The sequence below is a fragment of the Phalacrocorax aristotelis genome, chromosome 5 (assembly GCF_949628215.1).
Source record: "Phalacrocorax aristotelis chromosome 5, bGulAri2.1, whole genome shotgun sequence".
Taxonomy (NCBI): Eukaryota; Metazoa; Chordata; class Aves; order Suliformes; family Phalacrocoracidae; genus Phalacrocorax; species Phalacrocorax aristotelis.
Genome location: NC_134280.1, coordinates 29,688,110 through 29,714,597, shown reverse-complemented (window position 1 = coordinate 29,714,597; position 26,488 = coordinate 29,688,110). Strand labels below are relative to the sequence as shown.

General features: G+C 48.1%; 1 protein-coding gene across 6 annotated transcripts in view; it reads right to left on the bottom strand.

Moving 5' to 3' along the window:
• Positions 1-26,488, bottom strand: part of NRP2 (neuropilin 2) — a 90,371-nt gene that overhangs the window by 51,311 nt on the left and 12,572 nt on the right. For all 6 annotated transcript variants that reach the window (XM_075093718.1, XM_075093719.1, XM_075093713.1 and 3 more), the window contains exons 3-7: positions 9,589-9,770; positions 5,053-5,283; positions 4,336-4,491; positions 2,274-2,443; positions 1,076-1,231 (exon numbers count right to left, since the gene is read on the bottom strand). In XM_075093718.1, coding sequence (XP_074949819.1) covers positions 1,076-1,231; positions 2,274-2,443; positions 4,336-4,491; positions 5,053-5,283; positions 9,589-9,770 — 895 coding nt within the window. The remainder of the gene's footprint in view (positions 1-1,075; positions 1,232-2,273; positions 2,444-4,335; positions 4,492-5,052; positions 5,284-9,588; positions 9,771-26,488) is intronic.

Below are 26,488 nucleotides of genomic sequence, written 5' to 3'. Positions count from 1 at the left end.
CATGGCCCGGAAGGGAAGGAAATGTCTGGATGAATCCTGGACAAGTCAGGCTACTGCATTTCACGCCAGCAGCACCTGTGCCAGTAAAGGGAGGGGACAGCTAATTTAGCAGAAGTACTGAGCAAGTAGAAATTGCTGGGACGGGGGAGGGGGGAGGTGTGTGGGACCCCAGCCACTGAGTTCACACAGACAGATTATGGCATATCAATGGGAGGACCTGAGACGCGGCAGCAGTGCTGGTGGGTGCCACAGAAGAGCAGGGAAGGGCTTTCCCAAGGTGCCCTTAACCAGGGGACAACCACATGACCAAGGCAAGTGACAGAGCAGGACCAGCCTGGCACCATGGCTGCCTTAACCCCCCTCCCCATACGCCAAAGCTCCCATGCAGACCACCTCGAGCTTGCCTCGCCTGGCTATGCAGCAGCACCTGCGAAGCCTGGAAGGGCTGAACGCCCGTATTTACCCTCCCTCTCCCCAATTCCCTCTCTGTGTGCCTCCCACAAACATGGCAAGACCATGCAGCAGCAGCTCCCAGGGCTCAATACATCCTTGCTGATCGTGCCTGCTAGTGCAGATCCTGCAGCTCTGGCAGCCTGAATTGCTCCTCATTATTTATTGTTCATTTTGTTCTCTGGGATGCTGTGATGCCCTCTTAGGATTTGTGCCCTTTCATTTCCAGGCCTCAATAACTCCTGAACTACAGTTTCATGTGGTTTTGTGATTGTTAACCCAGCATGCAGACAGGGCTATGGCCATAAAAGCTCAATGAATCTTGTATAGCAAAACACAGGCTGTGAAAGCATTTTCTCCTTCATTTGCAGTCAAATAACATACTCTCACCACCACGAAAGATGCAACAGCAGCCAGGTTTTCCAAGGAATAGTGTTTCCTCATTGCTGTGCAGAGGAGAAAGGACTGTTTCTGCTCAGAGCATCATCAGCCTTTTAATCCTCATCAGAAAAAGGGTCCCTCACAGATTAAACCCTCCAGGCCTGTAAAACCTCTCTGCTCTATTCCATCCCGTTGGCTGCAAGACTCACCAAAGTGCATGCAAAAGAGACCAAAAGGCCTTTACCTTGTGGTTTTTTCCATGTCGGTACATCATCCAGTCCTCCCCATTGGTGCTGACCTCCAACTTGTAGGTACGGACATAGTAGCCATTCTGCGTTTCTCTGGAGATGGCACCCTGTGTGGCAATGGCTGTGAGCACAGTCAAGAAGTGGAGGTCCACCTTTCCAGGGGAAAAAGGGACAAGACAGAGAACAGTGACCACCTGAGAGCCCAGGTTGGCTAGGTAGTTCCTCCCTCTGTCTCTGAAACACAAAAAGGTGTGAATTCAGTCTGTCTCACTCCCTCTGTGGATGCACATTTCAAGAGGCACAAACCCCCTAGGCTAACTACAGCAGGGTGCTTGCAGATAGGACCATGGGACAAGAGTAACTAAGGATCTTGATGTCTGTCCATATGGGACCATCAAAAGCCTTCTTCCTGCATCAGACCAGGCAACAGGGTCTGCACAGAAGCTCATGTCCATTAAAGCACAACAGAGGCTGACTTTTTCCATGTAAAATAAAAGCATGATGTCCAATCAGCAAGTGCTGCAGTTCCTGGTTTTCCCTTGCTCTTTTTCTTTTTTTTACAATGTGGGTTGAGAAAGGTCAGCTGAACTGGCTTGGTAGCACTGCCATGAATGAAGAATGAGACATCTGCTAGAAGCAATGACATTCACCACCTCCCGTTCCTAGTGCCCTTTAGCAAGCAGTGTCTCACGATGATGTGACACAGCCAGAAGTCCTGTGCAGACGGAGACTGTGCATCTAACCAGCTCCCAGGGAAAGCCTTTGCTCTGTCAGCCCACTACCTGGTGTTAGCCTGCTCACATTCCCTGCATCACTGATGAGATAAATATTATTCTAGTTGTTTTTCTATGCTCCTCCTGGAGTCTTTGGCCCTCAGGCCAGCGGTGAAGTCAGTGGCCCTTGTAAGTGGCAGAGGTCTCTGTCAGTATGCTGAAAAGTCCATCAAGGTTTTGGGCAGGAAGGAGGGAGTGGGAGAGGCACAGCAGGTCAAGTCAGCCCTCGTGCAAGCATGCTAATGGGAGAGCCAACCTGTTGCATTTCACAGAGGCACTACAGCTCCCCTGCTGCTTATTCCCCATAAGCCACAGAGGCAATAAAAAATTCAACAAGCCTTATGGTCAAGGAAGGGTCAGTTTAACAGCATGACACTCCATTTGGTGGGGGAAGAGTAAGGGGGCTGGAAAGCATGCATACCTGGAGGTACTCTTTGTTGCTGTCTACATTGGGAGTCCAGCCATTGTCATCACTGTTGAGCCGGCTCTGTTGAGGGGTCCATCGCCCATCAGAGTAGGTGGAGGAGGCACTGATCTGCATGTTGGAGATCCTGCCAGACTCCATCCCCAGCGGCACATTGCACTGGAAGTCTGGAGCAGACACACACATGTACATGCGCATATCAGCTTACAGTCTCTGTACTTCACTCCCAGGTGGAAGGCAGCCCTGAACTATCCTCCACAGCTAACCCCAGGCAAAGCTGCCTGCCTGGAAAGACGAACAGATCTGCACCATCTTGCAGGCTGTGTGTGCTCACAGATGGCACTGAAAAATTAAAGATGGGGCAGCTTTATGTGTGCATTGCCCTCTGAAAACGAATACAGTCCAGATCTTTCTCCCTTTCTCTACCTCCTTCACCTTTGCAGTTTTGAGACAATTCTGTCCCTTCCCTCCCTCCATTGCCACCAAGATGACCCAAGTCACCTTGCCACAAAGTTCCCCATCTTATTGAAGGCTGGAGGTGAAATCTAAGCACTGACAAGGCAAGGAGTATGGGCAGGCAAAACGGAGGGTGCTTAATGCTGTGCTGCTGGCAGGAACGTCAAGGCCTGGAATGAGAAGGTCTAAAGGTTTTGTGTGCGTGTGAGAGTATGGATGCGTGTGTGTATGTGCATGTGCTATACGTCATATCAGGCCCATAGGAACTAACAAGCCAAGAACATGAAAGACTACGGTATGCTTCATTAGGTTTCCTCTCTTTTAAGGCTTTAAAAGTCATGATTAGCTCAATCTTATTACACATCTCATATATTTTATGGCAGCTGTCCTGTAAAAACAATAGCAAAGAAAACATTGATAGAAAATACCACAGGGGCCCAAGAGTGCCACTGCTGTAAACCAGTAGAGTTCCACCAAACTGCCTGTGTTTTTAACGTGGCCAAGTTAAAAACCAAGTCAACCCCGGGTGGAAATGATGGGCCAAGTTAAGATCTCAATGATATTATTGAAGTTTCAATTTTACACCAGCATAAATCAAAAGAGGCCTGGCCCTTTAACAGCTTTTGTGCTTGATTTTTCAAACTCTGTGTGTCATTAACATTTTATTTCCCGATCCTTTTAAATAACCGAGTAGAAAGGGGATTAAAGAACAGATCAACTAAGTGTGGCTATAGGTACTGGTGAAGAGCTCATGCTTGTCTGTAACTCTCACAGTCTCAGCAGAATACCCCTAACTCAATCACAGAGCAAGAGCCTGTAACCCAGCTGCCCTACTACTGTACAACCCCTACTCTACCCTGCCTCTCTGTCATGGGCTTTCAGTGTCAGGCCAGGGACCCCCTCCCTCTCTTTCTCTGGGACTGAGGGGTGTCCTGAAGGCTTCTTCTGTTGTATCACAGATTCACTGCTAACAGAGGTTGAGATCTGTAGCTCTAATGTAAAAATACCATGGGAAAACAAAACAAATCTTTCCTCGCTTGCAAGTGTTATCACAAAGAATCAAAATTCTCTTCATTCTCAAAACACGCAACCTACTTCCTCACTCCACATCCATTTACCTCCTTTAATAAGGAATCTAAAACAAATTTTGGTTTGAAATTCTTAGAGCTTTAGGCATTTCTTAATTAGACAGCCAAGAAATTCCAATTTGTAGTTCAGGCCTGTGAATTTTTAGAAAACCAGGGAGAGGGAGTAGGTATTTTCCCCCATGCTTTAATGAATCTGCTGCACCCGCTGGGCAGAAGTCTTCCCCTAAATCCTTTGGGCTGAGCACATACACAAAGGATTCCCCAAAGGTATTGAGAAGACTTCGCAACCAAGTGAAAAGTCAGAGAAAGGTCAGAAAGTGGGATTCTTACTAAAAACTCACTTCTATGAGAATCAGAGAACACATCTAGTGTAACTACTGTCTGCATTGCCAGTGGGGGACCAGCCCCTGGATACACTCCTACCTGCCTCACTCTTGCAAGTGCCAAGTGAAAGACTTGGGAAAAACAGTTGACACGACTGCCTGAAGACATACATGTACACGTTTCCAACTTACTTTCTGGGACTTCCTGCTGGATCAAGTAGTACTGGGCGGAGAAACCGTCCTTAGCCACTGCCAGGTCTGTGTGGAAGGTGAGTGACAGGACACCAGTGGTTGAGCGGATGTCTGATGGCATCTTAGTGCCACAGTACCTGCCTATCAAGGGGCCGACTGCAAAAGAAAGAGCAGCAAAGGTAACACCTGCTTTTCAACCAGCCTCCTGGGTCACCAGCAGATTGGCATCACTCAGCAGGGATGCTTTAGCGGGACCGATCAGGATAAAAGAAAGGCTTTGGGGATGGGCTATTTTTCACTTCTGCTGGCCTGGTGCCATGCAGTGCACCATGCAGAAATATCCACTGCAGCAGGCGTTGCTCTGCAATTGCTGGGAAGTGCTCCAATCTGCTCTATTTCTCAATGTTAGGATGCAGTAGGGAGGTCTTCCCAGCACTGCATGAACCCAATGACCTTCCCTGAGGGAGGACCAGCGTCCTTCCTCTTGGAGTGTCCCATGGGGGTTTTCAGATCAGTGGTTACAACAGAGCAGCAGTTCGGGCTTTAATGCGTGCAACCCCACAGCTAGCCACATGGAGCACCCTGATGGCAGGCTGCATGCTGCAGCCACGTCTGTGGTTAGGCAGCTTTGGTGTTCAGACACAGACTGCACAGTTTTGGAGCTTTGTGAGACACCAAGAGAGGCTTAAGACAGCAGCGCAGCACCCCATGACTTACCCTGAGGGATGCCGTCCCAGATGTCCAGCCAGTCATACTTGCAGTCTCCTTCCCCTGCCTGCAGCGGGTCATGCTCGAGGTCAAAGAGCAGGAAGTGGAGGAGGATTTCTGTCTTTGGCTTGGCTATGATGGTGAAGATGCAGTCCAGGTTGTGTGGATATTTGTCAGGGAAACCTGGAGACTCAATAGTGCCATTGGAGGCAGTGAAGTTTCTGGAGCAGTCCTCAGAGCCTGTAGTGGCAGAAAAAACCCGCAGCCTTAGCAACAATGCAGCTTAAAGCCAACAGCTTGACACACTGTGGAAACCCCATTTTGAGCGGAGAGGGATTGTGTATTTACTTCTGGAAATGTCCTGTAACCCAAGAGCTGTATGAATTCCTGCAAGGACCAAGAGGGTGTTTTTCAAAGCTTTCCACAGGTGGAAAGACAGGTCCACATGTTCATTGGAGTGGACAGCATGTGTCTAAATCCCTCAGACAGCTCTGTAAATGTAACCCATGTACCACTGCTGATTCTCCTGTCAATTACTCCAAAAACGGCGCTAGAAGAGTGACCCCATCCAAAGCCATGGCTGCAATTTGGCAGGTCAGCACACTGCCGTGTCTCCCACACCAGTGGTGGTGGCCCTGATGGGGAAGGGAGGCCATGCTGAGCTGGGTTGGGCTTCCCTGGCCAGCCCTACCCACTATCTGCCAGGCTCCCCAAACACCGACCTGCCAGGAGACCTGTGTCTCCCACCCCAAAGGCTGGGGAGGGGCCAGCCAGCACGCAGGTGGCCGTCTTCTGTAGTCCTTGCTGCGGCAGCTGCCACCTGCCAGCGGCACCGGCAAAGGGCCACAGCAACTCCAGGTCTCAGGGAGGGGCCCCTGTTTGGGGAGGGTACTGCCTCGGAAGGGGCAGAGAGGAGTAATGAGGATGCCATCTCTTTGGAAAAAGCTGTTTTCCAGGGCTGGTCTCCTGCAACCTCTCCCCCTCCAAGCAGAGACATCTGCGCCTCAGTTTCCTCCTGAGAAAATCAGGAAGCACAAATATTTACACAGTGAATGGGCCTGGGGGAGGGTGCTAATGTCTCCACTGTTAGCTGGAAACCCTCGGAAACGAAGCACGAAGCACGCAGCTAGCCTGCAGACCCGAGTCCCATGCAAAGGATGAGGGGCATTTCCAGCATACATCCCTGCTCCATGGCTGTGGAAAGAGTAAGGGTAATGGGGGACATCTCTGTGGAGAGGAAGAACAGAGCCCTCTTTCTTACAGACTGAGCCATCCACACCAGAAATGCAAGTTATTTCTATCCTTAAGGAAGACCTTTGCGTGGCGAGGAGGGCAGACAATGTTGCCTCTTATTTATTGCTGACCTCAGCACTGGCCTCGCTGCAGCCAGGCCAGTTCCATGCCCCCTCTCACACAGCCAAGGTGCCTCGGGGTGGCTCGGGAAAGGGGAGCATACCACGGTAACTTTGAAACTGCTTTGCTGTGGAGACAGGACAATAGGCAACAGAAATCTGCAGCCTGAAGCTATCAGAGGCAAAAGGGGATGTTGGAGAGGCTGCCAGCCGCTGATGCAACCCAGCATTAGCATTTGCAAAGGTTTCTGCTTCGGTTTTGCTGGGACACCCTCCTTCTCCTCTACTAACCCTTCTGCTCCAGCTCTTCCAGGCAGCTCGAGCCTTCCTGGGACTAATGGGAGACTAGTTATTCAATTCAGCATTAACCTACAGGAGTCAGGCCAGCAGCCCACCGTAATAGCAGGATCCCAGCACTGCATTATGCAGCGCCTAGCTGGAGAGCTACTCAGGAGAGCCTCTTAATTGACTACCTAATGAAGCAGCCAGCTTTTCTGGCATGAACCTGTGGGGTAAAACACAGAGGCAAAAAATAAGGCCAAACACAAATCACAGCGTAACGCCATGAACATGGATAAGGGTATACTTTGTTCCAAACAGCTTGAAAGACAAACAGATAAATAGGGAAAATAACAAAAGCTCCAAGCTAGGGAGAAAATCAAAGACTAAACCCAAAGTCAGGGACTGTCCTCTAGAGACAGGAGAAAGACATAACTGTGTCACTGCATTAGACAACAGCATTTTCCTCATGTGGGGGCTCTTACTGCATTTGGCATCTTTGTCTACAGTTTGGCTGATACCAGCAAACACAATGATCAGGCTTTTTTATAAGGAAGCTGCAGATAATCAACGGAGTCACGCTGGCTTCAGCAGCACAGACCAGCCTGAGAGGACACTTTGATGCCCAGCAATGGAGAGCTCAGGCTAGTTCTGCCAAACTGACTCACAAAGTGAGCAGCAGGGAGGCTGGACCAGCCAGGGCAGGCTGCTCTTTTGTCCACCCACAGACCACTGACTGATACCCATCAGGGGATTCAAAGACTGGTATGCAGTTGTTTGTATGCAGATTGCTCCTCTCTCACACCATGATAAGGGAAATTTAGCACAAGGTGTGAAAATAAACTTTCAGTTGAAAAGAGTTGGGTTTTTTAGGTCACCTTTAAGAAAGAAAGAAGCTGCAGCCACACTGCCTTTACTGGTGTGGACAATGACAATCCGATGACCTTTACAGCTGGTGACACCCTTGCAGGCTACGCTGACAGCTCAGAAGGAAACTTTGCCCGTGCCTGCCTGCCTACAAACAAAAGGGAAGGTTTGCTTATACTGCCCACCGCCCTCCCTGGGAGCCCCGCAGGCAGGTGGGCTGGGGGTGCTCCCGGATGACAGGCTCATCCCCACTCCTGTGCCAAAACCTGCCTTGCTGGGCTGGATTTCGTGGGCTGTGGCTGGAAGAAAGCATGGCTATATCTGAAGAGGATGGCTGCCTGCGGGTGGGTGGGGTGGCTAAAGGAGCCCAACCATCACTTCAGACCACGAAGCTCTGCATGGACCTATATAGAGGGACACAACTAGGCTCCAGTCTCCACCCAACATCTGCTTTCTCCCAGAGCACCCCTTGCTTCCTCTCCCTCCCTACCAGCAGCAACAAAATCTCCTTTTCCCATGAATTTGACTCTTGCTGGCTCCCCGCCAAGCAGACAGGGTTTCTGCCTGCTGTCCCTGCCCACTAGCCATGCTCAGCCTGGCCCAGCCACATCGGCTGGCTGGACCACTGCATATTGCCCGGTGCCTGACTCAGGGCATGGACCCGATGTGAGGACAAGCACAACCCAGCGCAGTCTGCTGGGCTCAGAGCAGGTGTGTACAGTGAGGGAGAGGCAAGGGAGGATGAAGTGGGTCAGCAGTCTTCCCACCTGAACACAGGCATTCTTTGCCATCCTCCGTGCTGGCAACTGGCCGTGGCAAACCCCAATAGCCAGGTGAACTACTAAACTCCTTCAGGACTAATCTGCAACCTAACCATTAGCAAACAGCAGTGGTGAGCTGGCTGCACTACAACAGCTCAGTGGCTGGTTATACAGCTCAGGCAACCATCAGCAACAGCATTTTCCTCATCCACCTGAACCCCCAGACACCTCCTGTCCCCATTATATCACAGTGAATTTCGGGAGTCCCATTCTCATCCTCTTGCAGCAGCACCTCTACATTCACATCTTCCTGTGACCAGGTTCCAGGCTGCCTGCGCACCTCTGCCTGCCGCACAGCTGGGCCAGGGCCCCTGGGCACTGGTGCCAGTGCTCCCTACCTTCCCTTTGAAGAGGCTGGGTAAGTGATGCAGTCATACTCCTTTCCGGTTCTTCACCGGGTGCGGGCATTTTTTTTTTTTGCTGGATGTGATGATGTGAAAGCTGCATGTGCGTTTTCTTCCAACGCACCACCAAAGGAATGTGGGCACAGGGCGGGCGCCCATATCCCTGTGCAAAACACGCTCTTGTTCCCTCAGCACACAGGCACACCTCTCTCACCTGCACACACAGACCACATACAGAGTGGATTTTATTTTCTCAAGCCTCCTTCTTCCCAGACACACAATTCTGGCAAATATTTAGACAGGAACATTATTAAAAGGCCTTTGAGCAGCTTTTCCTTTTCTCAACAATAGTTTGGTATTAAACAGAATTATGAATAGTTCCTCTCACATCTGTCTATAAAGGCACTGTCTCAGTCGTTGACAGCACTGCTGACAGCAGTCCCTGGAAAACCAGAGTTCTCCAGTTACAAATCCCACTTCCAGGGAGAGAAAACACAGTGTCATTGATCAGCCCTGAATCGCAGCTCCATGTAAGGGGAGCTCCATGCGCTCCTAACCGAGGGACAATCCCCACTTAGCCCTAACAAGCTCCACAGTGCCAAGGAGAAAAGATATACGTTACTAGTCCTCAAATACAAGAGAGCATTTAAGGAGGAACCCTGCTTTTGACGTCACACTGTGATCCAAAAATGCACTATCATGCGCCACTAACATCTTTACCTTCTCGGAAATGTGATGCAACAGACTTGCTTAAATTAAAAAAAATAAAAAAGCAAGCTCTTTATCTCAGGAAAACATGCCAAAAATCATATTGAAATGGTGGCCAAAGACATCTCCTTGTGAAGATCATTGCGGCAAACAGCCTGGGGGACAGACACTCACCTGTCTTGTAGATCTCATAGCGCAAGGAGAAGCCGGCACCTTGCCGTGCGTAGTCCGAGGTGAATTTGATATAAAGAGAGGGGCCAGAAGAGATGATGGTAGGAGGTGCTATGTTCCCACAGTGCTTGCCCAGCAGGTCTGCCGCTTCACTGTCCCCATCTCGGATCTCGATGTAGTCATACCTGTGGAGGCAGGTGAAAAGGCAGTAAAACCATCTGTCAGGGAGATGCTTCAGATTCCAGGAACAAACACAAACCATTCTTTATGTCTGCGTATTTCACAGAACATCTTCCAGACAGGTACCTGGGACTCTGTCACTCACACCACACCACACACCCCCAATATGTTTTTCCCTTTTGTTTGTCTGGCTACATTTAAGTCCCTTCCCCTGTTGCTCCTCACATCATTAATTTATTGCAGCCACATCCACTTCTACTTCTTCGCCAACATGCAAAATTTGCCTCCATTGGCATGGGGAGCAGCTCAGTCACAACCCTCCTGGGGCTGCTCTCCTTCCCTTACCCCTCTCCTTAAGTGCCATCGTGCTACCTAGCACAGCTCAGTTTATTCTGCTATCCAGGTGGGATCTGGCCAAGCACACACCAAGCATTACACAAATAGTCAATGTTCAATCCATGTGAGCAGGTAGCTATTTTGTGCGCTGTCTGACACCACACTGGTCCTTTAACAAGTCTGCCTGGTACATTTACTTAGCACTTGGACAATAATACTGATCCTCTTCTGTTAAGTGCTTTCAAAGACTTCTGTGGATGAGAAATGCTGCATAAGAGCTGGGTGACCACATTCACTATTGCTGGATCCTTGTACACCCTGTAACTGCAACCTGCCTTTGCTAAACCCACCTTGGCGATGCCCCACCTGCCCAGCAGCATGGCTCCTGGGCACCTGAACCGTCTGGGGGAGGAATCTGTAGGTTTGGAAGAATTGCCTCCTGGTGCAGAGACAAAAGATTGCTGTAGAGTCTGGCTAGAAGGTGAAACTCCCACAGATTCCTTCATATTTTCTAGGCTATGACTAATGGCAAGGTAGTATCAGGCTCTGTGTGCTGTGAAGAAACAAACAGCTTTTACGTGAACATCTTGTTCTTCAGCTGCCTTCTAACACCCGCGCTCTCCCATCCCTCTTCTCTCTGGCCAGCACACTACTATTTACAGAAACTGCCCATTTCTCTTCAACTGTTTATTCGCTTTGTATCAACCTGTTTGAACAACATGCTACAGCTCTTCTCACGGGGCCAGGGAAAGAAAAAGCATTTCTAGGCTGCCAGTAATCTGCCTTTCTTCTTTGTCACAAGATCGCCTGTTTGGGAATGGAGAGTTGAAAGGAGAAGTAGCTTGCTGGATACAGAATGATCCTCATGTGACTCATTCGTGTTCTGCAAAGCACACATCGGCAGACAACAACCTCAAAACAAACTTAGAGGGACTCAGTGTGCTCCTCCACAAAGAAAGATGTCCCAGATGGCTTCGGTTTCACTCCTTTCTGGGACTAAATAAGGCTGAGAGCCAGAAGCAAAATGCCTGCGGATAAAATCCTGTCTACACCGGACCAAGCACTCAGCCAGCTGCAATCACCCAGCCTTTAATTTTGTTACAGACTCAATTGGCTTGGCCAAGGTGAAATCCAAGTGGTCTTAAGAAGAGGCGCTTACACAGAAGGAGCGTTTGGCTTAGCTGGTGGGTAGACACACAGTGATGTAAATGAAGATTTGTTCCTTCTGCTCTCTCCTCAGCTCAGTGTGTCTCCCTATCACCTCATGACCCCTTATTACCCTGACACTGGCCGGCAGCACCCTGCATGACCCCGCTAATGTCCATCATATGTGGCTTGATCCCACCGCCTCTCTAGGGAGGAGGAACATAAAGGGCAGGGTTAGTGCTTCTTTTAAGTAGATTTTTTTCCTCCTTGTTTGTCTATTTGTTTAAAGTAGTGCTGAGCAAACAGCAGGGACATTTTGTTCTCAAAGTTACTACTTGCTTTCAGTGTGCTTGCAGCCCTTCCACATCCGAAGTACATGCCTGTGCCTCAGGACTACTGGCTACTAGTGAAACCATGAATATGTGGCAAAAAAATTAATTTGGCAAAAGCATGAATGTTGGCAAAACACAGTTAACAGAGCGGACTATAAAAGCTGCCATTTACATGGCACAGGCAGAGGTTAGCTGCATCCCAAGGAATCACATCTGTTTGTGTCCTCATGGGGTTATAACTCGCCAACACAGTACACGGCTTCAACTACTTGACTGTAACAATCACAGTTTCTGCTGTAGCCAACACACCAAACAGCCTAGTGCTGACCACATGGCTCCTCAAACCACTCAGTGCTGCAGGAGCCCTGGCAATTTCAGAAGCACATTCTGGACGAAGAAATATTTGCTTATTGAATGGGTGAATAACTTCCAATAATACATACAATTTGGGAATATTGCAATCTGCTCATGGGCGATCTGCAAATGGAAAATTAAAAGAATGAATCTAGTAAGTAAATCATCAGGAAATATTTGCGCCTCTGAATTAAACCCTGTTTGGCTTCATCCAAGCATCTAACTGAGCTTTCTCCTACTGGAGTTAATCCTTAATAAATCACATGTTGCAAACAACTGAAAAACCCCTAGGAGAAGGTCAGGGAATCATTTCTGCCAAATGTAAAATGAATATAAATGCATAAGAGTTTTCTTCCCTAGTTAAAAAAATCTTGGCCCAAGCTCTCTACTGCTCATGAGGCAAAACTCTCTTTCTTCAGGTCATATAAACAGAGTGTGAATTGGGAGTATTACACTCAGGAAATAACTCCTGCCCAGATGAGCAGGAGCACCTACTTCCTCTCCAACGCAGCAATTAAGATTTAGGCTTTCAAAATGAAACACAAAAGACATCCAGTCCAAAGCATGAAACTTTCAAACTTCAGCAAGAACACCAGCTAATCCCCACCACAGACTATTTTGGCATCATATGCTTCAGTCATGTCCATGCCTTGGCCCACAATCAAACAAGCTGATAAACCCCATTCTCCTCATGTTGGGTCACTGGCCATGTTAAAATCTAGTTTGGACAGACCTTTGCTTCTGTTAAGCTTAAGCATGGTTTCCAGACTTCGTTCTTCCCGTGTGAAAAACAAGAAGAAAAATTGGAAGGAAGAAAACCCAACCCTGGGGATACTTTCTACTCTAACCATTTCATTTCCAGATAATTACAGACTAGGGCACAGCTGGGTGGGACATATTTATGCAGCAATGGCATGAAACTGCCTTGACAAGTGCCCAGCAATTTGCATTTCACTCGTATAACCAAATCCATTGTTTCAGTCAATGTGCACCAACATCCTTGTGGGCTGACCTCTCTGGCATTACCTCCACTGGGCAAGCCGCCATCTCCAAGCACATTTCATGCCACTTCTCCCCATCTAGGCACTGTTCCAATGAGCCAACCATAAATATGTGAGGGCACGGTGCAGAGACCGTAATCCACAAGTATAGTCAATGGATTAACCAAGTATTCTTGCAGGGAAGGTGACTGTGGTTGGCTGCTCTTCCAGCAGAAGGGTATTTTCAGCTGTTGTTTGAGTGGGAAGGCCAGCTGGTTGGTTTGAAACCACCTCAAACAGAGGTTTCCACCAGGGAGTTTTAAGGCAGGGAGGCAAAGCTGAAGTGCTTCTAAATGCCCAGACAGTGGGGGGTTGAGAAAGGAGGGAAATGCATTGCTTAGATGGTCTTCTTGGAGCTGTTTAACAGAATTAAGTAGAAAATGTACAATGCTTACAAATATTGCTGTGTTTTTATTAAAGATTTTTAGTAGAAAGTGCATTGCTGATGTTAAGAGAGCTTTTATAAACTAATTATAAAGCACTTCTAATGCCTGTATTACTCATGCTTGCTTGCTTTTTCCTCTGGTCAACCCTCTGATTTCCAGTCTTTCTTTCTATTTTCCCTAAGTCACTTTGCTGCTGGCTCTCCAAACAAGGCTGCAAGGCACAATAAAGGCAAACAAGCCCCAATTGCAGTTATGAGAAGACCTCTGCCTTTTCAGTCCTTTTCTGTTGTGAAATAGCTAATATGCTCCCTGGCCATTGAGCTGTGCTCCACTATCCCCCGAGACCAGCACAGACCTCCCAGGTGCCCACCCAGGGACTGGTAAGCTGCAGAAATGCTGCGACCCATCTCTGGGGAGCAGAGAGTGATTCCTCTGGGTGCTCCTCTCCTGAGGCTCACAACTGAACTTGATGATCCTAGAGGTCTTTTCCAACCTTAATAATTCTATGATAGCTCAGCACAAAGCACAGTTTTGAGACTCATGCTGCACCACACATGATCAACAAACCTATTGCCCCTCAGCCCCAAATCCTAAGAGATGCTGAGTCCTTCCCCACTGAAACATGCTTCAAGGACTTTATAGGGACATTAGCTTAGGGTGGAGAGAAACAAAAACAATAAATCATGTATATGTTCACAGCCATAATGTAAGTTCTCCTGATAAATAAACTTTTGCAAGCCTTGCTTCGAAGTCCGAGGAGGGCTGGCTCCCCAGACCAAGCTCTGACCTAGCTGGCAGCTTTCCCAGCATCTTCCCAGAACTATGATTTGGAGTAGGTGAGGGCTTGCACACCGCTAAGCCCAGTTTCCAGTGCTTCCCAGGGCCAGAGAGAGTCACAAGGCTCCAACCTGAACTTCCCCAACATTTAATTTGGAGCTGTTATTTATAGGCATTTCCATGGGGCTTCTGACTGCACCTGGCAAACAGTAATGATGGGGTGCTCATGAGACCCTGAGAGGTGAGAAGGCAGAGAAGAGCAATAGTTGGCCCAAGGTCACACAGGAAGTTTGCAACACAGCCAAGAATAGAAGCCAGCCTTGATTAGACAGATTATATTATATTGGAGGAGTCTGGCCTAGATAGAGAGACAAATAGGTACTGACTGCATGCCAACAGCTCCAAATTTGGGAATGCCCAGTGTTGACCTGAGCCTTTGAGACCTCTGTCATGGTGTCTTGAACGCATCTGCTGAAAATAGGAAGAGACACTGCAATTCTAGTGAAATTCAGCAGGCACTAGTACTCTGCAGGTAGCTGGTGGAAGGCGTGGGGAACCTGCTTAGCCATTATTTCAGCTGGTAAATGCAATTGTTGCTTTTGAGAAGGTGGCAGGTGGTTTGTTTCTCAGAAACTGTTATAAAAAGCATAATGTTTTTTATACATCCTTTAAGAAAAGGCTGTTTCTTAGATATTAAATAGCAGCTGCAGTACAGAGGAGGTTAAGAAATGGTGAACCAGAAGCTCTGTGCTTGTTTTGCAATCAAGGGGTGGCTAGAATTAACGTCCATTACATGCTAGCTGGCTTTGTTGATTTTAATGTGTCACCACCTGTCTTCATGCTTTTTCATATGCCACCTTCAAACCACATCCTTATTTGATGAGTGGTTACATTGTAAAATATAAGAAAACTTTTTTGTGATGTTTATACAATCTTAAGAAACTGCAGGACATACCTCTCAAAGGTTAAATTGCTGCAGAAACTACTGGGGACTTTTTCAACAGTATGTTTTTTTTTATAGCCACGATAGCAGAGTTAACCACACCTGCTGTCTGATGAAACAAGAGCAATGAAGTCTGATCTTAGCTACTAGCGCTTAATCAGAGTAATTGGTTATAAACATAGCAGATGAATTGGATTCTCCTTTGACTTGAACTGGTTTTACATGTGTGTAACATAATTTTAAGGGTAATCACTCCCCATTTATCCTGGGGCGAGAAGAGACTCAGTCGTCATAGACAGAGATCCTCATACAGATTTGTGCACAGACCTAAAAAGCTTGTATCATATCTAGCTTTAGCCAGCTAAACCTCCTCTGCTCTCAGTGGAAGCAGACTCCTCACACCCATCTTGGGATGGGATTAATCATTCTTCTGCACTGATGACAGAGGTAGTTTAAATCACTCTCGCTGACTGGACCTGGACTTTAGGTGGCTGAACATGAGAGATGAATCTGGTCTCAGTCTGCAGCTTGAGTGGCTGGTTTTGCCCATGCTGAGGCAAAAGATGCACACAGAGCCCTGTCTTGCCGTGATGGAAATTGATGCCCCTGGCAACAGCAGAGAGAAATAGGCTATCACTGCTCTAAATCTGAAGGGATTTCACTGGATTTCAGTGACTAAAATGACCAAATTCCAGTGGCAGCAGGGGGAGAGCCAGGCTGCAGTAGGGGATAATCACTTAGGATTTCTCAGAAGTTTGTTTTGAATTTGTTGCATCCAATTCCATCTTGTGTAATCACTGTATTGTGGGGCTTTGTAATCATTCCACTGTGCTTTCTGTTATTTTCTTATCTCCTCAAAAATCTGACCAGAATTTCTGAGAAATGAAAAAAATCCAGTCATCCCATTAAAAAAAAAAAAAAAAAAAGGAAAAAAAGACACAGAGAGAGAGAGAGAGAGAGAGAGAAAATAACCCTAACAGATTGGAAAACTTCTTCAAAAATGCTTTGAAGACAAAAACTGGAAACTACAAATAGCCTCTATTTATACTCCTTTGGTTGTTTTCACCCCCATACAAGCATCGCTGACGGGAAGAGTCTTTCAGCAGTTACTGTTAACTTATGTGGGGGAAAAAAAGGCGGCAAAAATAAATCTTGCAAAGGGAGGAATAAAACATAGCTGCAAACTGCTCCTGTGGCAAGTTCTGATTCAGGAGGGAATTTCAGCTCCTAGCATGCTGCATGCTGCTGACCCCCTTAGACAGAGTGCAAAGGCTCCCCCACGCTTTGCCGTTCATCCTTGGGCTGCCTTCTTCAAGCTGTGTTGCCAGATCACTGCGGAAAGGTGCGTTGGAGTAGAGAAGTGCTCTCATCTGGGGCATGTCTGGAAAACCGTTCATTATATAAGAAAACAAGATGTGCTAATGTGCACTTTAGGGGTTTTCTGCAGGCTGTTGTTCAGGAGTTACACATGGCTGTTTAATTTTATTTCTGTCTCCAAAACTGTCTCTATAAATTCCTCACCCTTCTATCTTTAGCTGCAGGGGTCTTTTGTTGCAAGATGTCCTTGGTATTCTTTGGGGGGAAAATATAATGGTGAAACCAGGAATAAAATATATAAAGCGTGTTAAGAATAGCCCCCCTTTCCATGGCATTCTGCCTTCTGTTGCTGCTCTAAGGGAACTGAAGCAACTCACAACCTTTTCATACCCCAAAATGCAGGACACTTGAGAAACTGCATTTGCACTTTCCTCCTTCTGCTACAATCCATCTGTGGAAAAAATTAAGACTTTGGTTTCTATGTCATTTTACTGTCACCACTCACAGGCTCTTGATCACTACAAGAAAGAAAAAAAGTGTATATAATGAAGGATAACAACCACAAGAGGAAAATCTACTGCCAAAAAGCAGCAGAGCAGGCAGAAGGAGGGGGCAAATGCTCACTCTGCTCGCTTTGTGGTGGGGAGAACAGGTGAACAGTCTCCCATCTCCTGATGGGATCCAGTGCCCGACAGCCCAAGCAACAGGTAAAGACCAGTTTGTGCAAGGCTAGTGCTGGTGGCTGAAGGCCTGGGGCCTGGCTGGCAGGTGCTGATGAGGATTAGGGGACACCCACATGCTCTGCTGTGCCAGCCCCATTCCCAGAGAACACCACCCTCCATGAAGCCATAGTGAGGAATGTCCCATAACACCTCACTGGCATGGTATCAGTCGTGGCCTTAAACACAACGTGCTGTGAAGACCAAAAGAGCTGGTAATAACTGGGATCATGGGAACTTCGCAGCTCAGCTTTCAACATATCACTCATTTGCACTGGCTTTTTTCAGCACAAAGCTGAAACAAACGCTCATTAAGCACCAATTGTGTAAAGAAGGTTGCAAGAACAGGACCTTGACCAGCCCACCCTTGCGCTCCTGGCTGCCTACATCCCTCGTTAATGATGGACGGTCACCACAGGACAGCTTTCTGACCCTGCAGTTTCTCAGACACAGCCTGTTCAGAGCCCAGCTCCTGCCTTAGCTGGTAGACAAGTAAGCAAAGCTTTACCGCTGAGGCTGGCCTGCAGCCTCTGTTATTTGGGCGCTTCCACAACAACCTGACAGTGCCAGCTTGTAGTAAGAGCTGTTTCTGGGGCACACAGCACACTAAACCTGCCTGATCCCTCCTTGCATGCTGTGTAGGTAGCACATCATCTCCCACCCACTTGTCCCCCCAAAATATGGGCACTTGCAGCTCAACAGCCATCTGAACCAAGCCTCACTGAGGGTCTGAGCACACTCAATGCCTGGACAAGGGTGAGCACTGTGCCATGCACACATCATGCCTTGCTGAGCATTTGCAGCAGTGGCGGCCTCCCACCCGGGTCTTGGAGGCAGCAGTATCTATCTGGGAGTTGTGGGATGAATTAGCCACTTGGAGGGGCTGGTCGGTACCCCTGAGGTGAGCTCAGCCCTGCCTGGGACTGCAGGTCCGAGTGGCAGCCACACCGAGATGGAAGAGGGAGAGGGCTGCTGCATGAAGCTGGTTGGAACCTTTTCTCCTTAATGTGCTCTGGGAACAGGGGGATGGGAGTGCCCCTGTTTCTCCCACAAAAAAGAGTCCTGCCACTGCTTTGTTCAGGAAGATTTTCTTTGAAGCAACCCTTTGTGTCACCCCCTCACTCAGCTGTGGCAGTGCATCTGCTTTGTCCTGCCAGCTCAGCCATGGAGTGTTTACAAGCCTCCCTCACCCTTCCAGGCTGTGGTTCAGCTCCATTGACACTGAAGGCAACAGACTCCTCTCTCGGCGTGTGATGAATCAATTACTTCCTCTGACACTCTATTACTCTAGCCCTTATATCTCCAGATTGCAGATGAAAAGACAGGCTGAGAAGGGGGACAGGGAAGGGGAGAGGTCTCCTGAGGTCTCCTTCAATTGAGTTGTTGGACATCTGAAGAAATCCCCATCTGCCATATTTAAAGACACAGAGAGATGTTTTGCTCCTGAACGGCAGAAAAATCAGAAGGTTTTCACAAAAGAAAACCTAAGAAATCAAATGGGTCAAAAAATTTCAACAAGATGCAGTGAACATAGATCAATGGTGAGTCAGCCCCCTCTGCTGATGAAGATCCCAGACCTTGTTCCTGCCCATGATTATCAGCCAAACATCAGCATTACCAAAGGCACAACATGAGAGCCAGGTGTTATGCCTTCCCTTTTCACTGCAAAATAACAATGTAAATGAAACTTCACACCAACACTCGCAAAAGAGGAAGGAAGCTGAGCACATGCCTCAAACTCTCGTGCTTCCGGCAGGGGGTCGTAATCCTTGTTGGACATCCGTCAACAACCCCAGGTCCAATAGTTCCCTGGAGGTTTCCAATACGTTGACCACTTCCCATGCAAATGCCCTGCATGTCGCACAGCCTGATCCTGAGTGCAGGATCTCACTTTCAGCGGGTGAGTGCTGCCTGTCTCAGCAAAGGGGGACCCACACCTCAAAAAACAGGGGTGCACCCTTCCTCACACTAACTGTAATGTTTTCTGTACCTTTACAAGAAGTGACATTTGGGAAAGCCACAGCACACACAGAGAGCAGCTACCTTGCCAGTCTCTGTGCCGTTTGTAAGAGGAATCCTATGCCTTTGGCATAGGATTTCTGCTGTCACACCCCACTGCTTCGGGCTCTGCTTCTAGCAATATATTAAATACTAATAACTCCATGTTTCACCCAGTACTACTTTAAACCACCACCGTACTACTGGACTGTGATTGCTCAGCAACGCTGTATGTAGATCCCAAGAGTCGCTTGGGATTCAGGGAGCAGAGAAAAAAAACCAACAAAAAAAACCCAGGTTATTCACTCTTTCTAACTATCTACTGATCTACTTGCTAAGCCAGCGTAAGGAAGGCTTTCTATGGTGTGTTTGAACTGATGTATCAAAGACAGTTGCTTAAAACGTCCTAGCTGTGATTAGTGGACCATGACTGCTATTAACTTATAAGGAATTCCAGGATCACCAGACTGTGGTTTGCAACATATTATTACATTGCCATTCAACGGTAGTGTACAGGCACTTGATTTAAAGAAAACGGAGAACTAGCCTCAGACTAAAATCTAACTTCCCTCAATTCTTTCAGATAAGCTCTGTTAGGAGCTCTGGCTAAAAGCAACCAGAGATTTCTTCTGTTTCAGCCTGCTCTTCGCAGTCTGTTCTTTTTATTTTGCATTCATATTTAATTGCAGAATTCACACCCAGCCAGAAAAGGCTGGGAACGAACCAATCGTCGTCTGCAGTGCTCTGACCTGCTCCTGTGTGATGCTGCTATGCAGCAGCCTTTTGAGGGGAGTGCGCAATGCACTGCTGCTATCTAGACTGGGCTTTATGCCTGCAGATGCCCAGGTCTTCTCTTCTTTATAGGGTGGGGAATTGAAAGTGATTTGCCAAAGCAGGAACAGTACATCAATAGCAGGGAGAGGGAAGAACCCAAATCTCACAACTCCCAGCCTTGATATTGCTGGCGAGTCTGCCACTCCCATTACAGCCTGACAATAAGGACGACATCCATTAGAAAGGCTGCATGTAGCTAAGGCAAACAGTTGCTCATTAAAAGCCTAAACCAGTTCCTATGGAAATCAAGGTAAAAACTCCTGCTGCCTTTGCTGGGCTTTGCATCTGATCCTTAACAAAAAAAGGGTAATTTTAAAAAATATCATTGTGGCACTCTCCTTACATTCACTAAATCTTCTAACTCCTGCATCCAGACAGCAAACCCATGACAACGAAGAACACTGCTAACCCCACTGTGTGATGCAAAAAAAAGTGACCGAGACTCATATCCCCACAGACATTTAGGCTCCTGAGGCCCACCTGTTTGGGATGAGCCTCTGTGAATGGTGTCACCCAGTGAGCTGAAGCACTGTTGCAAAGACAGCCTAGGGCCTTGGGCTTTTTGCTGAAAGCACAAGCATCTCAACACTGTGGTTATCATCAGGCTTTTTCAATGAGATTGCTCCACTACCGCCCTGTAGCATCTGTGCTAAACAGGGTCAGTGAAGGTGCAAGGGGCTTAGAGCTGGAGCATGGCTGGCATTACGCGCTCTCAGAGGTCACAGGTTTCTGACACTCTTAGCTGGATCCTGAACCCAGCTAGTGAGGAGTCACCACAGCCAGCCCTGTGCTTGCTCCTTCCCCAGGTGTTGTGTGAGACCCACAGGTCCTGCTCCCTCCCTGACTGGCCATAGAGGTCAAGTAAGAAGCAAGTACACTACCACCACCACCTCCTCTTCCTTGTCACTAGCAGGAAGGAGGGGGAGAGGTCTCTGTCTCTAATGCTATTGTTCCCAGTGACACCAGCTGGCCCTCAATTTATCACCACGCCAACAGGATACAAGGTGCAAAACCAGATCTGACTCCTACGCACCGGATGCTGGTGAGCCAGCGGGATGTAGGAGACCCCAGGAGAGTGCCTTTGGGGCCACCACCTTCTGCAGAGCCTGGACCTGGCCTGTCCCTCCTGGGAGAGGCTCCAGGACATGGGAAGCCCAGGTGCAGAGCAAGCAAAACCCTCACAGCTCTGCAGATGGGCAGCAGAGAAAAGATACATGAACAACCTTGAGCTGTTAACTCATGTGCTGGTCTAATGCCATCACAGCTAACCCATTCATTGATGTTTCATTTCAAGAAAATGACCTGGGCTTGATGGGAATTATGAACCATACAGCAGATGCTGGATGGTGTTAAACAGTAGAAGCTCATCTGAAGACAAGCTGAGCTGCAGTATCATGTTACCCAGACTGAATTATTTCCTGTATGTTAGAAATGTTGCTTCTGGCTACCCATGCCACAAATGTATGAGCAAGCAAATGCCTTCCTTAACATCTCATCTTTTACTTCCCCTCTCTGCAAAGTTAAAGCTTGACTCCCCCAGTGTTGCAGGAGATACAGTCACTTCCTCTTGCATCCCAGTGAAGAACCTCCCCCCAAGCCCTGGCTTTCTGTAGTGCTCCAAATGTGTTTCTCTTTTCTAAGCATTTCGCCAACGTCAAGATGAACCGCGTTGTTTCTAAAATGTTTACTAATAAGCTAATTATGCATACTTTTCAAAGCATTTACTAATTAGCTGTCCATAATTGCTGCCTTGTCTACTCCTAGCCTTCACTGATGGCAGGACAGCTTCTTGCAATATTATGCTCTTGTTTGAAGGAGACGGTCAAGAGAGCCAGGCTGAACACCGCAGCTACCAGCTGCCTGCTTGTCTTTGGGCACTGGGTCTGGCTGCAGCTCCTCCCACCGCCTAAGCAAGGGACTGAGGCCAGCATCTCCACTGCTCTCTAGGAAGGATGCAGAACTGTTCTGTTCCAGTGCCTAGCTTTCTGGAAGCACAGGAGATGGCCATGCTACCATAACAGGCCTTCACTGGCTAGCTTACCCCCCCATGCCTTGTCCTCTGTAGTGTTGCCCAGGAACACCAGCATGTTACTGCCACTTTCACCAGTAGGCAGTGCTCTGCAAGACAGGCTTTGGGAGTGTGATGTCTTCCCTTGCCAAACCTTGGTCCCCTTTGCCCTTCAGGCTGGGAGCAGCAGCATTTCCTGCCATGCCTGCCTGGTATCCAGCACACACCAGGATGCTGAACTTGGTTCAACTCTCTTGACACCACCCAGGCACTTGCAAGGTCACAGTGACAACTGCATAAATTTCCTCATTATGGTGGCCCCAGTTCCTGTTTCTGGAAACCCCCAGGGCTTGACACAGGGAGCCGAAGTCAGGAAGAAGAGCCTGACTGTGCAGCCCCAGTCTGTCTCCAGAGACCTTTACCAGCACTTGGCATGTACCACCAGAGGGGGCTGCAAACCACAGCAGCAGTCCCCCAAACCCTGCCCAGACAGGGAGCCCCCTGGTTGCAACCCAGTTGTGGCATGTGACAAAATGCTACAGAAAAACCCACTGGCACAGTCAGATCCTCAGTTGGGCATGTTTTTTGGTGTGTTTTTTTTTTTTAAATAACGTTCCTCTAGTGCAGATGTTATGACTCATCTGAAAGGTCTTCTGCTTGCAGCAGGAGTATGAGCCCATCTGCTGCAGTCTGAAGGGAACATGCCTCTGCTGCATGTGTACAGCAATGTCCAGGCACTCAACAGCAGCTTTGGCCAGCCTAATCCTCTGGCAGAGTCAGCAAGAGGGGCTGGGGATGGCAGAGTCAGTAGCCAATCTCAGGAGGCAGCTTTTAATAGTCTAAAGAGAAGCCCAGCAGTAGGAGGGAGGCACGAATGGAAAAGGTGGTTATAAATGCAGTGATTCACACAGAGCTGAGGCTTCTGACTTGGATTTTCCAAGCAAGCAGTGCAGACAGTGAAATGGCAATTAGGAAGAAGTGGACAGCTCAGCTACATGACTGCAAGCCAGGGGACAGCCACACTTATTGCACACTGTTCAGGTCACTCCTTGGATCACAAATAAACCCTGGCATACCACAAGACTGCCCAGCTACCGCCATGACACGTGGGGAGCGGAAACAGTTCACCACAGCAGCAGCAGCGTGCTCTTTTCCACTGGATGCCACTTCCTTGTTCAGAGGGCAGATACCAACAGTGCAGGGCTGCAGTGCCTGAGCAACAGCTGCACTCACAGCACGGAGAGGAAGAAATGGTGAGCAGACAGGTTATTACAATTATTTCCGAATAGTTTGGCAGACCTTTTATTGGAGCATCAAACTTCCCTTCTGGCTCTGCCATTTCTGCTATGACCCCACAGCTGCAGGACAGTGTGAATGATGGTCCAGATCCCATATTCCCTGTCACAGTGTGCCCACTCTCCCACAACAGGGATCCCTGCTGCACTGGCACACAAGAGCTACAACAGCTGGATAAGGCAAGTTTTCTTAACCTGAAGTGCCTTCCTAAAGTATGGCACTTCCTTGGGACACAGATGAAGCACAGAGAGAGAAGAATATGTTCTGGGGCCTCAATTACACCAAATTACTCATTTCATGATGGCAGGAGGGGGCAGTTACTTCTTAATGCAGCCAAAAAAAAGAAGCCTAGACGTGCCTCCAGAAAAATAATAGCAATGATCAGCACTGAGCAGTCGCCCCTGGCTGCCACCTCTGGGTGTCCATCTCTACCTGACGCTCCCGCCTCTAGGCAGGGAGGGCTGGCTGCCGAAACTGCTCTCCACAGCCAGCTCTTGCTCTGGCATCTGGGCAGCACCAGGTATGCAGGCCCTTTCCGGCCAGCTGCCGGGCAAGGTGAAATCACTGACCTTTCCACAGAGGTCCCCAGGGTGCCAGGCACTGTACAAAACACAGGAGGAAACACCTCCCATCCCAAAGGGGAATCTAAAGCAGATACAAGGAAGGCCAGGAAAGACACAGTGAGACTAAAAAGACTTTTGCAGATATTTTTGTAGGCCTTAGAATGGGTTTTAGGAATGTAAGTGTTATGCTTTATGAGGGAGAAACTTTAGCCTAATAAGGTAAAATGAAATGTTGAAGGAAGAAGTAGAGGAAGGGGTTATGCTGTTTACTTCTGGCAGCTGGAAGCACTGAGCAGCCCCGCTCCCAGTCTGATAGCTGCCAGGTAGCAATCCAGAGCAGGGGGAACCTTGTCTGCTCAGAGACCGGGTGCCACAGTGAGGTTCATCAGCCTGTCACCTTTGTGTGAATGTGCTCTATATCAATGATCAGATGTCAGAAGAAGGGCTCTGCCCTGAGACTGTACTTCTCTGATGCTGAACAACTGTTCCTGTTAAGATTCCGACCTGCACCTGCAGTGAGGCCTTTGGTTCTTCATAAAATACCCTTTAACACTCAGATGAGATTTATTACTAGATGATCCCCTATAAGTACTGCTTAATGCACAAACGTTACACAGTGTTAATACTTGTCTCCTTCTGGTAGGTCACTTAAATAAAAAAACCTCACTCTTATCAATTTTCTTCAGGTGATTTCTTTTGTGCAGTGTTTTCCTTTGTTTGATTATGCTTCCTATCAAGCACTATCCATAAAGTTCTTTCAAACCCATTCATTTGCAGCACTGGCTCTGGGGACCAGGCACCCCAACGTCAGCCTGGCTCTCAGCTCATTTCTGTGGCCAGCAGAAGCCCAAGTAGCACTGTGGATGAACCCTGTTTCACTTGCACACAGGTAGCAGCTGAGGGGACAGAGATGCAAGCAAACTTCACTTTCAGGAGAGGTTTGATGTTAATATCGGGTTTCCGGAGACCAATGCTGCTGCAGGAGCTGAACTGAATCAGAGATCCTGACAAACCCTCCACCATTTGTGTCCCACACAGGGGATCAAACCCCTCCAACTCAAACCTTTCTGCTTTAACTAGAGGCTACCTTGTGCACATACGTGCAGAAAGGAAAAGGGCAAGACCACAGAGCAGCTACTCAGAAGAACTGCCACAGTAGAAAGCAGTAAAGGGAGAAAATCTCCAGCACTCAAGCAGCCCCTCCAGCACACACCACTTGCAGCTCAGCACCAGACCCTGCTCTCTCACAGGCAGCAAAACATGGCAAAAATTGTCCAAGGTTCTCAGAGCTAAAATTGACAACTTCCTACACGTGAAGGAAAAGCCAGGTGCCCATGGAAGTTTCTGGCCTTCTGACCAGCCTGGCTTTGCTTGCCCAAGACCTTGGAGAGGCAGAAGCTGGAGTCCCTCCTGCCCTGCACAAAACACTGCCCTGCCTGATACATATTGCATACTCTGCAGACTGTGAATATAGGCCTATAAAGCTTTTATTACTGTGAATTTGGGGCAACTGCATTAGCTATAAGAAGGCTGTAAGATTCAGCCTGTACATACAATAATAAAATCTGATAGCAATGATCATTTCTCACACACACTGGCGAGGCCTTGTTGTGTTCATCTATGCCCACATTAAGCCTTTCTCTACTTTCTCCCCTCTCTAAATACAGACCTGATCCTGCAAAGTGCTGAATGCCTTGCACAACAGTGACTTCAGGGATGGTTTGTGGTGCTAAAGCCTTATTAGCCCAGGCTTTATCTATAGGGGGTGATTAGATCCTCAATGACATCAATCAGCACACCTTCATTAGAGTTAAAGGAGCTATGCTGATTTTTGGTAGCTGAGGATCCAGCTCTACACTTCATAACCTTCAGTACATCAAACCCATGCTGAATTCTTTGTTCTCCACAGGAGTGATTCTACAGCCCCATAAATGCTTCCCATGTCCCTCTGTCCTTTTTGCAAACAGAGTTCCCCTCTCCATATATAACTCCTTTTAATCAACAGGGCCAGCGTGTCTGGCAAGACTGCTGTGTCAGGCCCATTTTAGGAGACCCCAAGCTCCTTCATGGCTCAGGCATCCCTGTAGCTGGCTGTGGATTCCAGATTAAACACACAGGTTTATACGTCTGCTGAGACCATGTTATTAACTCAGTCTTTTATGGTGCCCTTTGATGCCGTTAATTATTCTTTACTAGCTGTTAATTGTTTTTCCCGGATATATAGTTTCCAAGTCCCTTCTTAGAAGAAAAGGGAAAAAAACATAAGCAAATAAAACCAAACCTCCAGTTTACCAAACACAGCAAATGAGCACTGTGGAAAGTCAGATCCAGCCCAAACAGCTCAGACCCCGAAGCCCCCAGCCTCACATGACCTGAGCCTGGGTCTCCAGCCCTAGCCATACTTCTATACCATACCTCTTGCCTAGTTACATGCCAGGAAATGGTTCTGCTCCTCCAGCATGGTTTAAAAGGACAGTGAGGCCACTTCAACACTGAGAAAAACAAGCTGCCCTTTAACCAAAGTCAAACCCAGGTTGAAAGGCCCTTAGACCGTGCTTTCAGGTAATATCAGGCTGAGTTAAGAACCACCAGTTCAATGCAGAATCTGCTCATCCTATGTGCCCAAAGCACCATCTTATAACAACCCAGTCGGTAGAGGCAGACTTGCCCCTGA